This window comes from Narcine bancroftii, chromosome 1, assembly GCF_036971445.1.
Source record: "Narcine bancroftii isolate sNarBan1 chromosome 1, sNarBan1.hap1, whole genome shotgun sequence".
NCBI lineage: Eukaryota > Metazoa > Chordata > Chondrichthyes > Torpediniformes > Narcinidae > Narcine > Narcine bancroftii.
In genome coordinates, this window is record NC_091469.1 from 492,170,083 (window position 1) to 492,188,006 (window position 17,924).

A 17,924-nucleotide genomic window follows, 5' to 3' on the forward strand; every position below is an offset into this window, starting at 1 on the left:
AGCCTCTCCTTTGACCAGACACCCTTCCAAAGGTTTTCCAGCTTTGTCCTGTGGTGCGCTGTTAACCTGAATCAGACACACACAATGTAAAGACTGGACAACAGGCTTTAATCCACAAAGACTTCCACAGAGTCAGGCTGGCTGTAGCTGCAGTAAATCTGAGTGAGCTTCGGGAGGCCGGCGCAGGCTTATATCCCGGAGGGTGATTGACACCCGACCGTGTGGGGCTTGATCCCTTCAGGCCGACTGATTGACAGCCGGCCAGGTGTTGTCCTGTCCCCCTTTCAGTCCTGCAGGTGCAGAGGTTTCCCCCTGCAGTAGGCCGGTGGTGGACCACCACATTCACCCCCTTCTTTAAAATTTATCTGGGCTGGGGGGCAGTAACAATGAATCGTACCCATTATACAAAATACACTACAGATTGAGATGATCCAGTGGCCTGCTGGAGTCTCTGTGACCGTTGTAGGACTGGCTCCTGGTTGCCGGTCGCAGGGGTAGTGGGGGGTGCTGGTGGCAGGGGTCTGAGTGACTGGTGTGGTGCCGCGCGGAGGGGTGGCCGAGGGAGGCTAGGGTCGATGTGTGAGAGTCGTATTGGATGGGTGGGGGAGTAGGTTCATCCCCCATGGCTGAAGTGGGCCCCTGGTGATCGAGGAGGTCTTGCGCGCCCCATAGCTGCCTAGTGTAAGGTAAAACATCATGAGATGGGAATGTGTAGGGAGTTACCCTGTACAGGGCAGTAACAAGAAGGGGAGGTGTCCTTGTACTCCTGTTAGGTAAAACATCATGAGATGGGAATGTACAGGGCTGTAACAAGATGTGAATGCATCCTTGTACTTACAAGATAAGAGAGACATTGATGGATTGAGAGGCAGGAAGCTAGCAGGGAAAGGATAGCAACAGTTTTAGTCATTGGACAAGTAATGATATGATGATGTTCTAAGCACATATCCAAGGGTATAAAAAATCACCATTTTGCTGATAACGGCAGAATGCATTCTCCGACTAACTTTGTTAGTTGCAAGTGTTACAATCCGGTAATAAAGAACAAAGAACCCTGATTTCGACTCAGCCTGGTGTTTGTCTCACTCATTCATGAACAAAGCAGACCTAACACTAGGGACAGGGATGTATGCCCAGTCGGCTTCGTCCTGGGTTGGAGTGTGGCATGGTGTGGTGGGTGCTCCTGCTAGTGCCAGGTCCCTGGTTGAGGCGGTGACCTCCCTGCCACTGCTGAACCTAATGTAGGCGTAGTTGTGGTTCGTGTGTAGGAGGAAGACCTGCTCGACCGGGGTTTGGCCTTGTGTGCCCATATGTGCTTACGCAGGAGTACTGGTCCCGGGGACGCGAGCCATGCTGGGAGGGACATTCTAGTCGCTGACTTCCTGGGGAATGAGAACAGATGTTCATGAGGGTTCTCATTGATAGCCGTGCACAGAAGCAACCAAATGGCATGGAGCGCCTCTGGGAGTTTGTCCAAAATGGCCCGCCCTTTTGACTTGAGGGCCATGAGGACTGCCTTCCAGATGACCCTGTTTTCGTATTCGACTTGCCCATTGCCTCTCCTGTTATGACTCGTCGTGCGACTGGTCGCGATGCCCCTCGCTGTCAGGTATTGGCGCAGCTTGTCACTCATGAAACTAGACCCCCGGTCACTGTGGATGAAAGCGGAGTAGCCAAACATGGTGAAGATCTACTCCAGGGCCCTAATGACGGTGGCTGTGGAGGTGTCCAGGCAAGGGATAGTGAAAGGGAAGTGTGAGTACTCGTCCACTATCATGAAGAAGTAGTCGTTTCGGTTCGTGGAAGGCAGGGGCCCTTTGAAGTCCATGCCAAGACCCTTAAAAGGCTGAGTAGCCTTTACAATATGGGCCTGGGGCGGGTGGAAGAAATGGGGTGATGGCGACAGAAGGGGGAGTCCTCATCCACGGCCTGCCTCGTGGCATCTGCGATGTCCTGCCTGATGCACATGAAGGCTGCCTGCGCCTTGGGTGGGAGGGAAAAAGTTGTAGCTTGGGCCAGTGGACGGACCTTGTTCGAGAAGCGAGTAATAGGAGAATAGGCCAAGGCACCTGCAGAGGGCATTTAGCGTGGGGGGGGGGGAGAGGTAGCTCCATTAATGGGCGCATCCTTCTGGATCTTGGCCGATGACCCCATGGGCCATGATGTACCCCAGGATGACGAGGTGGGTGGTGCTGAACACACACTTCTCCTTGTTGTAAGTGAGGTTCAGCTCCGCGGACGTCTGGAGGAATTTTTCCAGGTTAGCATCGTGGTCCTGCTGGTCACGGCCGCAGATAGTAGTGACGTTATCCAGATATGGGAGCGTCACCTTCAGCTTCAGCCGGTCTACCATGCGATCCATCTCCCGCTGGAAGACCCCAAAGGGAACTCAGCGGAACTGGTACAGGAGCCCATCTATCTCGAAGGTGGTGTAGAGCTTGTCCTTTGGGTGGAGGGGAATTTGGTGATATGCTGACTTCAGGTCAATCGTGGAGAAAACCCGGTAGTGGGCTATCTCGTTGATCATGTCAGCTATCCTCGGCAGGGGGTAGGCATCCAGTTGGGTGTACCAGTTTATGGTCTGGCTGTAATCCACAACCATCCTCGGCTTACTTCCCCCTTTGACCACCAGGACTTGGGCTCTCCAAAGGCTTTTACTGGGCTCTTTGACACCTTCTGCCAGGAGTCGCCGCACCTCCGCCTTGATAAAGTCTCTGTCTGTGGCGCAACAGCACCTGCTTCTAGTGGCGATCGGCTTGCAACCTAGCACAAGATGTGCGAAGAGCACCGAGGGGGTGAGGCATAGTGTGGAGAGGCTGCAGGTTGGCCGGGGCTGGTAGGTTGGTGTGAGTGGAGGTTGGGCCACCCCCCCGAAGGCAAGAATGACGCTCTGCAGGTGGCACTGGAAATCCAGGCCCAGGAGGACTGGGCGCAGAATTTGGGCATGACCAGGAGCCTGAAGCCCCTGTATGTCTCCCCTCCCACAGTTATATTGGCCGAGCAGCGCCTGAGGGTACCATCAGTCTTATCCTTGGCGGCGAGGGTGATCAAGAAGGTGGTGGGGTGAACATTTAATTTCAGGGAGTGGGACATGCTCGGGTGAATGAAACTCTCAGTGCTGCCACTGTCGAACAGGCACTTTGTTACCTGCCCGTTGACTTGCACGTAGAGTGCTGGAGGTCGTGAGGGATGTCCCTGGTCAGAGTGGTGGCAGCCAGGACCATCTCGGGGTCGGAGTCATCACTCTCCATCTGTGTGCAGCGATTTACGGCGTCCGGAGATGTGGGGAGCATCAGTAGAGCAACCTGGTCATCGCCCGTGTTGACCACGTCGTCGTCGGTCGTGGGGTGCAGCGTGTGGCAACTGATGATGTCTGGAGGCGTGGAGAGCATCGATGGGGCAGCCTGGTCATCGCCCATGTTGACCACGCCACCCCTCTCATCATCAGGAGCCCTCTGTGTCGGCCTCTGCCCGGCCCAAGATGATGGAGCCACGTGGGGGCCCGTAGCGTGGCTGGCCTCCTTCCCCAGCTGCGTTCGTCGCGCCAGGGGACGTTATCGCGACCATGGAAGAGACGTCTGTCGGAAGTGACATCACGCCGTGAGCTGGAAGTGACTGGCGAGGTCAGGGGCTGGTCTGGGTGCATGGGGCAACACTGCAATCTTCACTGGTGGGGCCGGATGCTGGACCGTCAGGGTCGGGAAAGTCAAAAGTCGTAGCAGGGACAATGGCGCTGCCCAGCATAAGCTCATGGAGGGGTCCGCGGGGAAGGTGGGCAGGTCATAGAGGGCCACTGAACTGCCGGCTGGTTTTGAGAGGCACACTTTAGCAAAGTGGCCTTTCTTGCCACATTGGAAACAGTACTGGTTCCTAGCCGAGCAGTTTTGGCACGATCGTTGGTCTGACCCACACCAGGACCCACAGTACTTACAGGGGCACCGGGCACCCACTGTAGCGATGTTCTCCTCCCCAGCTCGGTCTGGGGCTGCAGCTGCAGTGTAAGGGGGCCATGAGGGAACCTGGGGGAACCTGGAATCAAAGGCTTCAACATGCAGGGCTGCTGCTTCCAGGGTTTGGATCACTTCCACAGTCTTGGTCAGGGTGTAGATACTATCATCCAGCAGCTTCTGCCGGATGGCTCTCGAGTGTAGCCCTCAGATGAAGGCATTCTGGATCAGTCTCTCGACCTCCTCTGCACCTACCCCGGGTTCAGCTTGACATGATTGGGCCAAATCTCATAGGTGTCCCAATTCAGACTCAGCCGTCTCCCTGGGTTGCTGGACTTGGGTATTGAGGAGGTGCCTTGCAAAGACTGCATTCATGGGGGGCTTATACAAGGTCTTGAGAGTGTCCATTGCATCCTTGGACGTGGATCAGCCTTTGGTTGCTTGGAAGGTGTGGGGACCCAGTTTTCACCGGAGTAGGACCAGCCTCTTCCGATCTGAGTCCAGGATGCTCCCTACGTGTGCCTTGGTGATTGCTTTGACCACGATTCGCCATATCTCGAAGCCTATCTGAACTTCTTGGTGGCCTGGGTCGACTTCGAGGCTCCCTGCACTCAAGAGTTTTTCCATGGCAGCCGTGGGAAAAAAATTCTTTGTGGATTAAATTGTGGTGCACTGTTTGCCAGAATCAGACACACAAGGTAAAGATTGTACAACAGGCTTTAATCCACAAAGACTTCCACAGAGCCAGGCTGGCTGCAGCTGCAGTAACTCTGAGTGAGGTTCGGGAGGCCGGCGCAGGCTTCGAGTGATTGACACCCGACCGGGTGAGGCTGGATCCCTTCAGGTTGACTGATTGACAGCCGGCCAGGTGTTGTCCTGTCCCCTTGCACTCCTGCAGGTACAGAGGTTTCCCCCTGCAGTAGGCCGGTGGTTTACCACCACATGTCCATCTGGAACTGATTCCTGTATCCTTTCTCTGTTTCACACCCTCCCTTTCTGAGAGCTAAAACTGTTCTGTCTGCCTGCAAAAATCACATGCTCTCCCAGGCAAGCTGTATGCTGCAACTCTATTGCTCCTTTTGCAAAAAGCACTCTACAAAAGTCCTGCAAATATTCTGTGTTTTAAAATGTTTGTGTGCAACCTGCTCTAATAATCCTTCCCAAAACACTTCTAAATACTCTGTCACATGTGTATCTTTCAGCTGTGCAACCATCCAATTCGTTGCCCCAACTTATACCTTCCAATGTGATGGACTGAGTGGTCGATATGTGAATATAGTTATTCCTGGCAAAGGCAAAATCCTAAACTTCTGCGAGGTTGAGGTCTTTGGAACAACGATCCCATTGCTAGAAGATAAAGGTAAGCTGAAACCTTCACTCCAGTGGGTGGTGTTGAGAGACAACTTCCGACCTTTGATCAGTTCCCTGGAAAGGCACATCATTTCTCGTCTTCAGTGGAATGTGAGACATGGAACCATAGAATATTTCAGCAAGAAAGCAGGCCATTTGGCCCTTCTAGTCCATGCATAACTATTATTTTACCTAGTCCCACTGACCTGCACCTAGTCCATAGACCTTCATACCCATGCTATCTGTGTTCCTGTCCAAAATCTTCTTAAATATTAACTTAGATCCTACAGTCACCACTTCAACTGGCAATTTATTCCACACCTCCACTACTCTCTGTGTAAGAAGTCCCCCCCTCACTTTCCCCCTAAACTTTTACCCTTTCACCCTTAACCCATGTCCTCTGGTTTGTATCTCACCCACCCTCAGTGGAAAAAACCGACCTACATTTACTCTGTCTGTCCCCCTCATAATTTTAAATACCTCCATCAAATCTCCCCTCATTCTTCTATGCTCCAGGGACTAAAGTCCTAACCTGTTTAACCTTTCCCTGTAACACAGTTCCTGGAGTCCGGGCAACATCCTAGTAAATCTTCTCTGCCTCTTTCAATCTTATTGATATCTTTCCGATAGTTCGGTGACCAAAACTACACACAATTCTCCAAATTTGGCCTCACCAATGTCTTATACAACTTTACCATAACATCCCAACTCCTGTACTCAATACTTTAATTTATGAAGGCCAAGATGCCAAAAGCTCTCTTTACAACCCTGTCCACCTGTGAACCCAATTTCAGGGAATTCTGTATTTGTATTCCCAGATCCCTCTGTTCTACCCCACTCCTCACTGCCCGACCATTTACTTGCACGTCCGTTCTTGGTTTGTTCTTTCAAAATCCAACACCTCACACTAAATCAGCCATTTTTCCAGCTGGTCCAGATCCCTCTGCAAACTTTGAAAACCTTCTTCACTGTCCACAATGTCTCCAATCTTAGCATCATCTGCAAACTTGCTGATCCAATTTGCCACATTCTGGTGTGAAGGAGTGTGTGATAACTGGAGTTGATTAATGAGTTATTTTCAGAACCAGAATTCAATTTGGCGATGAAGGGAAGGGTGAACCAGTCAAGATCCCTTGCACCTGGAAAAGCTTATAAAGTTGTTGACGGCTTCAGACACACAAAGGTGCATCAGAATACCTGCGCGCAAATACGAAGCACCCATGACCCCTGGTGGAAACTAGATTTAAAAAAAACCAATGTTGCGTCAGTCATTAAAGTCAACATGAAAAGCGACTGCTGCCCTGAAAGTAACCTTGGTGCTCAGATTCGCATCGGGAACTCGCTGGAGAACAACGGGAACTCAAACAGACTGTAAGTATTCAGTGGCTAGGGCTGACTTCGCAAACTGCTTCTGGCAGGCAGGTGGCAGGAGTTGTTGAAGTTTAATTCTTGTCGATGCACTGAAGATATCGGTGGAAAATTAATTGCCGTGGCAGATTTGTTTAACGTCACCACAGTGGAAATCGTGAGCAATGATCACTGGTCGAGAGGTGTTTGCTTCAGATTGCATGGTTTAGATCAGAGCTGGGCAACCTGTCATTTAAAAACCAACATAAGTGATCCCACTGCCATCGGTGCTCTGTGATTAGTAAGGGATTGCTTAAGGTGGGATGTGAGTGGGAAGGGAAGGTTGAGAATCCCTGCTCTAGTCCCATTTGTAACCGAAACATTTTGCTTGAGAAAAATTGTCATCAGTCCATTTCCTTTCGAAACCGTGCACATCCCATTAGGGACGATTAAAACAGTGGTTTTCAATCTTTTTCTTCCCACCCACATCCCACCTCAAGCAGCCCCTCTATGCCCACAGAGTACCGATAGCATCCACTTCAGGTGGAGGGTGAGTTTTTGAAAAAAAGATTGCCCACCACTGGTTTAGTCCACTAGTTCCAGAGTCCCTATCCTGACTAGACATAAGGGCCAAAAGACTCAAGAACAGAAATGCTATTTAGTCCCTTGAGACTCACCTGCTATTTAATCATGAATGGATCAATTTTCCCGCTAAGACCCACTGCCTGCCATTATCCCCATAACATTTAATGCCCTGGCCATTCAAGAACCTATCATTCTCTGCCTTAAATACACCAAAAAACTTGGCCTCCACAACCATCTGTGGCAACTAATTCCACAGATTTACTGCCATCTGGTTGAGGAACGTCCTCCACATCTGTTCTAAGCGGATGCCCTTCAATCCTTTTGTCCTCGACTCTCTCAATAGTAAGTATACTCTTTTGGAGAGTGGAGGGGGGAGGGGGAGGCGGCTACCAAGGGCAAGCCATGGCGATCAGGTCTCTGGCACAGAGTCTGGTCCTGTGGCCAAGAAAGGAGGGGAGGAGAAGAGGCGAGCTGTAGTGATAGGGGATTCCATAGTTAGGGGGACACACTCTCCTGGAGTCTCCTTGCGGTCACAGAACCTCCTATCTTTCTGCCTAACTATTGAGTCTCCAATGACTATTTACTCTACCTGGCTTCACCCTTTCCTTCCGAGATAGTTAATCCAACTCAGCAGGATCAAAAAGCGTAGACTTGCCCGCTCTCCGGAGCCCTGTGCACTGTCTGCCAGTTCCCTTTCCTTCTCCTGACTGTCACCCAGCCACCTTTCTCCTTGGCGTGATAGCGTCCCTGTAACATGTCCATCACCTCCTCTGCCTCTCGAATGATCCAGAGCTCATCCAACCCCCGGCTCCAATTCCTCCACTCGGCTTGTCAGGAGCTGCAGCTGGATGCACGTCTCGCTCATCCAACCCCAGCTCCAATTTCCTAACACGGTCTGAAGGAGATTCAGTTGGATGCACGTCTTGCACATGAAGTCATCACCAATACTGTTGACTTTCCTGACTCTCCACATTCTCTCTTTCTTAAAATGTTAATTTATTGATTAAAATCAAAGTCAATATACAAATGGATACATAATGTTTATCTCCTATAACCCCCCACCCCCAAACCAAACCCCCCCCCACCCTCCTCTAAGCTACACAAAAAGAAAAGAGAAAAGAGTAGAAGATAGAAGAGGAGATCAACTTCTATATCAATAATCAACTCTTGCCTTGGTTCAGTGCAACCCCACCAATCATGGGGAAAAATATCCATTACAAATTCCAACTCATACATCTCGTATACGGACTCCAAACTTTAGCAAAAAATGAATAATTATTACATAAATTATATGTGATCTTTTCTAATGGAATAAAAGACCTCATTTCCAGATGCCACCGCTGAATACTCAAATCAGTCTCATTTTCCCACAAAAATGCTTTTTAACCCTTCCCGCTCTCCAAGACCACGGCCAGATCCATGAAAATAAAGCAATTAGCGTGGTAACGGTGCTCAACAAATCGCCCTCATTGGAAAGGTGCTGGAAGGAGGGAAGCCTACCTTATTACTTGTCCAGTTTCCATGTCATCTGAGCGTCAACGTAGAATTCTGGCCCACTCTGTGGCCATCTGATTCTGTGGATACAAAATATAAATCATATTCACCTTTTATCAAACACGTAAATGGTTGATTCGTGGATTAAAATTCAGCTTCTTTAAGGCTGTAATACTGTCTTCCCGTTCTAATCCTTCTAACGCTAAATAGGTTGGGTCAGTGCCAATCCTCTTACATGACCTTGGGAGGGATACGCACTCGATGAAATGCCACTTGCGTTTCTCCGGCTACTGGCTTCGGTGAATAACATGGGCAACGTTGTCTGGAATCCCCAGCACGAGCGTTTTGTGCAACCGCATTCCAGATGACCGTTAAAGTAAAGATGCGGCTGTTGTGTGAATTGTCATCTCTTTCTCAGCTGTGCAACCATCCGGTCAGTTGCCGAAACGTCCGTCTTTGCCTGCAATGGATTCGTGGGGCGGTATGTGAATATCATATTACCGGGCCACAATAGAAACCTGAGCCTGTGCGAGGTTGAGTTCTTTGGCACAAAGCTTCCATCGCTAAAAGATGCAGGTAGGTTCAATATCGTTCAGCCTCTCGCTGCACGTCCTGATACATTGACATCCACGGGCCGAGCTTGCACACTTGGCTCTTTATTGCAACCTCAGATAAACGGCAAGCTTCTTTATTTAATCGAACATAGAACATGGAACACGACAGCACAGGCTCTTAGGGCCCTGCAATTGTACAGTCTCGATCACTCTTTTTATTGAGTTTTATACAACAAGCACACATTGTGTAGAGAACACAAGGTTACCAAATATAAAGAATATAAGCACATTTCCAAAATAAAACAATAGCAATAAACCCCTCCCCTGTACAACGCTGTCAGAATGACAAAGAGAAACCAGGAACTCTAACCCCTGACCAGAAAAAAACATTCCTGGGAAGTTTTGACATAAAATTAGAGGTCGTTTAGATCTGGTGAATCTATTCTTTCGTATCTGAAGGAGAAATTATTTACGTAAATAAATACGTTCAATGATCCAGACAAACAGATTTAATGAGCACGAAAATAGGCCACTGTCATGTATAATTGTCTGATCGGACACACCCATTGGCCGGTTGTACCTGTGGTCCCTCCCCACAGGCTCCTGTATAAAGGTGACTGTTCCACAGCCCCCTGCAGCTCAGTGCAGGACAGTCGAACAGAAGGGATATGCTATGTTCTCAAGTGAATTAAAGCCTATTGGTTTCCCCACGATAGTCCACTGAGTGATTGATGATGCATCAAAAGGACTTCAAATTTTATGAAAATTGTGGTTAGTGGAACACCTAATTTAAGGCCAGTCATGACCACTGACTTCTAGTGGGGGGGACAGGATCGTTCCATTTCAGTAGGATCGCTCTTCCTGCTGTAAGAGTTGTATGATCAGATGAAGAAAATCATTTGTTAATATCAGCTCACACTCCGAACAAAGCTGTTAAACGATTAGGCTCAAGGTGAACGTGGAATATTATTGACAAAACATGAAAAGTCTCCTTCCAATAAGGTTCAAGAACTCGACAAGCCCAGAACATGTGTATCATTGCTTCCCCGTCATTACATCTGTCACAGCAGGGATTTAGATCAGGAAATATACAGGATAATTTGCCTTTCGACATGTAAGTCTGATATCCAACCTTGAACTGAATGAGGGAATGTCGAGCACATAGTGAAGAAGCGTTAACTAATTTAAGAATCAGATCCCAATTTTTGACTGAGATAGAAAACTATAGATGATGCCCCATTGCTCTTTTAATCTTACCAAGGGAAACTTGAAAGCATATCATATATAAAGGTTATTAAACCCTTCTGGCAGGGTTGTAATTTGAAAATTGTATCCAGCATGTTAGCTTCCCAAGCGAAGGGAGCATTTGGTAATTGAACCTGTCAAAACAAAAAATCTGATCTGCAAGTCTCTAAAAAAAAAATGTGAATTTGGTGAATTAAACTTTGTGGATAACTGTTCAAAAGACAACTGTCAACAAACAAGACTCAAAAATCCTGAACACCATTATCACACCGATTGATGTTGCATAATCCTGCAAAACAAAGCATAAACCCTTCATACATCGTAACACTCTATTTTTCTTTCAAACTAATGCCTGTCCAAGAGACCCTTCAATGCCCCTATTTTTCCAGCCTCCACCACAATCCCAGGCCCCCACAACTCTTTGCGCAAAAGAATTACCCCTGATATCACCCCTGAAACTTCCTCACTTCACTTTGTAACTAATGCAATGGGAGTAGCCTGGGAGTTTGGCCTAGTATGCAGAGCCTGTCGGATAAACCTGGTTGATTGTTGAATTATTTTCCTGCCTACTAGTAAACCTGGCGATACTGGGGACAGCCACCCAGTCCAGCACCAAAAACAACGCGCATGCCTTCCGTGCAATTGATCGTTACAAGAACTTGACTGCGCGATTACATTCCTGTTCTCGCACGAAGAAGTCCGTCAACCCCTGGTGGAGACTAGATCTGTATCATACCTACATAGTGGCAGTAGTGCGAATCACGGGCAGAAGAGACTGCTGCTTGGACCAGCTCCTTGGAGCTGAGATCCGCATCGGGAATACGCAGGAAAACCAAGTCAGTTCAAACAGTCTGTAAGTATCCAGCAGGGAAGATGGCCTGCTGTTCTCTTGTGCATCACACACCTTTGGCACTACTTCTGAAAGTTTCAGTGTTCCCGCTGCATTGACGATATCACTAATAATGACGGGGTAACAGTGAACTAAATTTTACGGGTGGACCAGGGGTTCTGACTTCAAATCCAGTAACGTTAAGCAGAGATGTAAAAATGTAGATAACCAGACCCACAGTTTACAGCATTGATTCCGTGCTGTAGAGAAGTGGTAACTAGTTGTCAAGGAAATTAAACTCTCGGAAACATCGAGTATCGTTTCACGAACTTTATTTCACATCATACATCATGGAGATTTGGCAACAGTCTCCACTGCTTGTCAACACTGAAATCTCCTCTCCAAGCACGTGTATTTTTCAGATGGAGGAACAAGTCTTTACAGAAATTGGGATATCATTTGATAAAACTGATGCAAACTTCATCAAGACCTTTTTTACAGTTGTTTCTAGATTAAAATCATAGTTTTGTCTATTTTAAAGGAAAATGCACAATTAACCGCTGTTAGCATCTGCAACTACAATTAAGGTTGCAACTTGGTTTCAAACAGAACCGAAAATGTCAGGCTCAGCCAAATGAACTGGAATTAGTATCAATCTATACTCCTTTGTTAGGCACTAACAACCCTTTTAATTATGATTGGGACTCGAGGGACTTGGTTACCACTAACACGGGAACAGAAATGGAAAATTCAGCAGACAATGGTAAATTCAAAATAACAGTTCTTATTAGAGACGGGTATCGTGTCGTAGGATTGGCGGATTGCTAATGTGGTTCCTTTGTTTATAAAAGGGTTCAAGGAGCAAGCCTAGCAATTATAGGCCTTAGCTTTGACACCTGTGGTAGGTAAGTTAATGGAAAACGTTCTTAGAGATAATAAGTATCTGGAGAGACAGGGTCTGATTAGGAACACTCAACATGGGTTTGTGCGGGGAAGGTCGTGTTTGACCAATCTTGTTGAATTTTTTGAGGAGGTGACTAGGAATATTGATAGAGCAGTGGATGTTGTCTATGTGGACTTCAGTAAGGCCTTCAATAAGGTTCCGCATGGAAGGTTAGTTAGGAAGGTTCAGTCATTAGGTATTCATTTTGAGATAGTCAAATGGATTCAACAGTGGCTGGAAGGGAGATGCCAGAGAGTCGTAGTGGATAACTATTTGTCAGGCTGGAGGCCGGTGACGAGCGGTGTGCCTCAGTGATCCGTATTGGGTCCATTGCTGTTTGTCATGTACATTAATGATCTGGAGGATGGGGTGGTAAACTGGATTAGTAAATATGCAGATCATACTAAAATAAGTTGAATTGTGGATAATGAAGAAGGTTTTCAAAGATTGCAGAGGGATTTGGACTGCTTAGAAGAGTGGGCTGAAAGATGGCAGATGGAGTTTAATGCTGATAAATCTGAAGGGCTTAATTTTAGTAGGAATAATTAAAACAGGACATACATAGTAAATGGTGGGGGGGCACTGAGGAATGCAGTGGAGCAGAAAGATCTAGGAATAATGGTGCATTGTTCCCTGAAGGTAGTACCTCGTGGATAGGGTGGTGAAGAAGGCTTTTGGTATGCTGGCCTTTATAAATCAAAACATAGAATACAGGAGTTGGGAGGTGATGTTGAGACTGTTCAAGGCATTGGTGAGGCCAAATTAGAATATTGTGTACAGTTCTGGTCCCCAAATTATAGGAAGAATATCAACAAGAGAGAGAGGGTGCAGAGGAGATTTATAAAAATGTTACCTGGGTTTCAGAACTTAGATGACCAAGAAAGACTGAGCAGATTAGGTCTTTATTCCTTGAAGCGTAGAAGGTTGAGGGGATTTTATAAGAGGTATTTAAGATTCTGAGCGGGATAGGTAGAGTTGATGTGGATAGGCTTTTTCACTTGATGGTAGGAGAGATTGAAACAAGAGGTCATGAGTTAAGAGATAAGGGGCAAAAGTTTAGAAGTAACATGAGGGGGAACTTCTTCACTCAGAGAGTGGTAGCTGTGTGGAATGAACTTCCAGGAGAAGTAGTGGTGGCAGGGTCCATTTTGTCATGAAAGGAAATGTTGGATAGGTATATGGATGGGAAGAAATGGAGGGTTATGGGCAGGGTGCAAGTAGGTGGGACTAGAGGAGAGGACTTAGTTCTGTGTGGACTAGAAGGGCCGAGATGGCCTATTTCTGTGCTGTAATTGTTATATGGTTATTAAAACTATTAATAAAGTAACCCTTCTTACTTATCTCTAAACATAATTCTAAATTTAACCCCAGGTCAGGACCTCTATGAATGTCATATCAGGATTGCAACCCATGTCAAATCCTGGTGCGGTTATTAGGAGAAGGATTTTGCAACTTATCGTGTGGCTGAAGAGGATTGTGAGATGGAAGGATTCAGTTTCTGGATCCCTGGGCTCTATTCCAGGGAAGATGGGACCTGCTCCCATGGGACAGTTTTAATCTGAACTGGAAGGGGGACTGATATCCTGCCAGGAAGGTTTGGAAATGCTACTGTGGGTGGTTTGAAGTAGATTTGTAGAGGATGGGGAGAAGATCGTGATGTGGAGAAGTTAAGAGTATGTAAATACTGCATGTAAAATCAAAATCAAAGTGTTGTACATGGTGGAAATGTTCTCATGTCCATCTATTTCAATACAAGGAGTATTGCAGAAAAGGAAGGCGAGTTTAGAGCGTGAATTGGTGCGTGGAATTATGACAGGGTGACCATTAGTGCAACTTGGTTTCTGGAGGGGCAGGACTGGCAGCTCAATGTTCCAGGTTCCGTTGCTTCAGACGAGAAAGAAAGGGAAAAGTGGAAGGCAGAGGAGTGGCATTGCTCATCAGGGCAAATATCACAGCCGTTGCTCAGGCAGGTGAGTCCAGAGGGCGCGTCTACTGCGGCTATGTGGGTGGAGCTGAGGAACTGGAAAGGTATGACCACTCTCATGGGGTTGTAAAATAGACCACCAGTTAGTCAGCGAGAAACAGAGGGGTAAATCTGCAGAGAGAGACAGAGAGAGAAGTCAGCTACAGGAAACATATAAATGTGATAGTAGGAGATTTTAACTATGACACCCACGCGGTTAAAGGGCTGGATGGCTTAGAACTTGTCAAATGTGTTCAGGAAAGTTTTCTAAATCAATTATCCAGAGATACCAACCAGAAAGAATGCAATATTGGATCTCACGTTAGGGAACGAGATAGAATAATGACAGACGCATGCATCGGAGAACACTTTGGGACCAGTGATGAAAATGCCATGAGTTTCAATTTAGTTATGGATAACTACCATTATGGAACATAATGCTCCTCGGGATGAGATTGTAAACTGGAGAAAGGATGTAGAAAGCATGGACTGGGACAAGTCACGATCTGTTCAGTAAGAGGAAGACAATACAGAGTTTGTATGTTCCAGTACAGGATCAAAGCAAAATGAATCGGCAGAGGTGTGGCAGGCTGCACCAAAGGAAAACCCAGGCACAATACTGTTTGGGGCAACACAGCTTTATTCCACTCACATGGCTTTATCCCATGGGCCCTCTGGGCCCACCTGGTGGTCCGAAGTCATTAGGCCAGGTGCCGTGTCTCTCGGCCACCTGTTGGCTGAGTGATGTACTGCAGCGTCTCATCACAAGAGGGACCCTTGATTTCAAAGGATATTGGGAATCTGGTTCGGAAGAAGGAAGAGGTGTAAAGCAGGTACAGGCAACAAGGAGAAAATGAGGTACATGTGGTGTATAAAAATTCAAGAGGGAAATCAGGAGGGCCAAACGAAGACATGAAGTTGCCTTGGAAGACAATGTGAAGGAAAGTCCCCGGGGTTTCTACATGTATATTAAGAGCAAATGGATCGTAAGGGACAAAATTTGTCCACTTTAAAATCAGAATGGACGACTATGCATGGATCCAGAGGAGATGGGAGAGACCTTAAAAATTTTGTGCATCAGGTATCTGGCAGTGTCAAGGGGAGAAAGGAAACATCTCAGAAACCTTATGGGCTGAGTTAAGGTATATAAAAGGGATCTAATGAGGGTTATATACAGGGTTCCAAATGATGTGGACTTTGGAATATAACCTGAAATTGAAAAGGCATGTCAGAAGGACGTTAGCATCATTAACGGGGATTGAAAGTGAAGGCAGATTCAGAATGTCAGGTGGGTACGAGATCTTCAAGGAGAGAGTATGTGGAATGCTTACAGTATGGCCGTTTGGAGCTGCTTCTTGGAGATGTCAGCGGGGGATCGGCTCTTCTGGATTGCGTGCTGTGGAATGGACCAGGGGCAATTAGAGAACATAATATCGAGGAACTGGCTGCAGGCAGGGATCGGCTCTTCTGATCACGAGCTGTGGAATGAACCAGGGGCGATTAGAGAACATAATATCGAGGAACTGGCTGCAGACAGGGATCGGCTCTTCTGATCATGTGCTGTGGAATGGACCAGGGGTGATTAGAGAACATAATGTCAAGGAACTGGCTGCAGACAGGGATCGGCTCCTCTGATCACGTGCTGTGGAATGGACCAAGGGTGATTAGAGAACATAATGTCGAGGAACTGGCTGCAGACAGGGATTATAGTATAACTGAGCTCACCGTGCAATTTGAAAATTAGGGGCGAAAGTCTGATGTGCTCAGCGGAATAATGAAATGACAGCCGACTGAGATTGGAACTGGCCAAAGCCAAATCGAAAAGCACAGTACTGGGGAAGACAGCAGATCGGCCGTGGCTGGAGTTTCTGCACTAAGTGAGGAACGTGCTGGACAGTGACATAGCGGAAAGGAAGAAAATTGTGAATGGAGAAATGTGGCGGACGGGGAAGGTAAAGTCAATGTAAAAGCGAAATGAGAGGAAGGAAAAATTAGTGGGAAGATGGGGGTCTGGGAAACTTAAAAAAATTTTACAGAAAGCAACTAAGAAGTTGATTACGAAGGAAAAGATGAATGATGAAAGAGGATATCAAAGAGGATACTAAATGTTTTTAATTTTTTATAATTTAATTTTAGACATACTGGACTGTGACAAGCCATTTCAGCCTGTGAGTCCATGTCACCCAATTTACACCCCATTAACCTACAGCCCCGGTACCTTTTAAATGGTGGGAGGAAACCGGAACCCTTAGGGAAAGCCAGCACAGACACGGGGAGAACATACAAACTCCTTAGAGACAGGATGGGATTCACACCCCGATCCCGGTCGCTGGGTGCTGCACTAACACCACCAACAGTCATGCTTCCAACTGTATATTTTTAAAGAGATCAAGAGCAAAAATGTGACCAAAGTAGTTATAGGACCATTTGGAAATGACGCTGGAGAAATTGTAATGAGGGACAAGGAGATGGTAGAGGAACTGAATGCATCTTTTGGATCAGTCTTCACTGTGGAAGACTGTAGTATACTGGACACTCCAGGGATTCTGGGAAGAGAAGGGATTGTGGTCAAGATCATGAGAGAGAAAGTACTTGGGAAGCAAAATGATCTCAGGATAGATGAGTCCCCCAGACCAGATTGAAAGCACCCTCGTGTTCTGAAGGATGTAGTTGTGGCCCTGAGCAAAAACTCTCCAAAAGGTGATGGACATACCCTCCCCACCATTGAGAGCATCTACGGTGAACGCTGCTATCGGAGAGCAGCAGCAATCATCAAGGACCCTCGCCACCCAGAACACGCTCTTCTCGCTGCTGCCATCAGGAAAAAAGGTATCGGTGCCACAGACTCACACCACCAGGTTCAGGAACAGCTGCTGCCCCTCTACCATCAGACTCCTCAATGACAAACTCAATCAGGGGCCCATTTAAGGACTTTTGCTTGATTTTTTAAATTCTCTTTTTATTCCACAATGTTACGAGCCCAAAGGACCTCAAAACCCAGCAGCAATAGAAATTCACCAAGACAAGTAGTTACTTAAACAAAAGTTGTTTTTAATTAAACATGAAAACAAAATCAAACTTTAACTTATCTCTATTAACATAACTAGCCCAACTTAACCCCCTTCTAATTCTAAGCACATGTGTATGTAATGTGTGTGTAGATTTAAGAAAAATTCTTTGGTTCACAGTTCAATCTCACTTCTCATTTTTCCAAGTTCACTGGTTGCAGCCAATTCTTATACTCTGCACAGAAGTTAACATGTATAAGGTTCACCGGGCTTTGGTGCTCAAAAAGTAAATGTTTACTGCTCGGGAAGGTTTGCAGAGAGAGAGATTTGTTGTTCCAGGATTTCCACAACTGAGGTACCACGATTAGTCACCTCACTGTCTCGCTGATGAAACTTTCCCCATCAGGGTTCTCCAGATGATAACCTCTTTCTTTCAGGCGACCACAGAGTTCCTTTCTGTTCCACTTATTCCAAGAGAAACATCAGACAGATAGTACTTCCAGCCATCCGCCGCTCTGGAGCTCCTGTTTCAGTTCCAACAAGCTCCCTGGCTTGCACTGTTCATCTCTCGCTCTCACTCTCGCTCTCACTCTCGCTTTCACTCTCGCTTTCGCTCGCGCTCTCGCTCGCTCTCTCTCTATCTCTCTCTCGCTCTCTCT

The 17,924-nt window shown here is 47.0% G+C and overlaps 2 protein-coding genes across 2 annotated transcripts in view; both read left to right on the top strand.

Moving 5' to 3' along the window:
• LOC138762026 (uncharacterized) overlaps nt 1–5,477 on the top strand; it is a 57,934-nt gene extending 52,457 nt beyond the window's left edge. Inside the window, exon 12 of the mRNA XM_069935238.1 lies at nt 5,150–5,477. Coding sequence (XP_069791339.1) covers nt 5,150–5,477 — 328 coding nt within the window. The remainder of the gene's footprint in view (nt 1–5,149) is intronic.
• A 911-nt stretch (nt 5,478–6,388) lies between these two features.
• On the top strand, nt 6,389–13,856 carry LOC138762070 (uncharacterized). The gene is made up of 4 exons (XM_069935353.1): nt 6,389–6,668; nt 9,142–9,299; nt 11,096–11,358; nt 13,731–13,856. The coding sequence occupies exons 1-4, from the start codon at nt 6,400–6,402 to the stop codon at nt 13,854–13,856; spliced, it is 816 nt and encodes a 271-aa protein (XP_069791454.1). The 5' UTR covers nt 6,389–6,399.
• Nucleotides 13,857–17,924: the final 4,068 nt, after the last annotated feature.

Bases quoted from the DNA above. Each gene is read 5' to 3' on its own strand.
- LOC138762070 (XM_069935353.1), top strand. From the start codon at position 6,400: ATGAAGGGAAGGGTGAACCAGTCAAGATCCCTTGCACCTGGAAAAGCT. The intron at 6,669-9,141 runs GTAAGTATTCAG...TCTCTTTCTCAG, and splicing joins AACGGGAACTCAAACAGACT to CTGTGCAACCATCCGGTCAG. The intron at 11,359-13,730 runs GTCAGTTCAAAC...TGCGGTTATTAG, and splicing joins GGAATACGCAGGAAAACCAA to GAGAAGGATTTTGCAACTTA.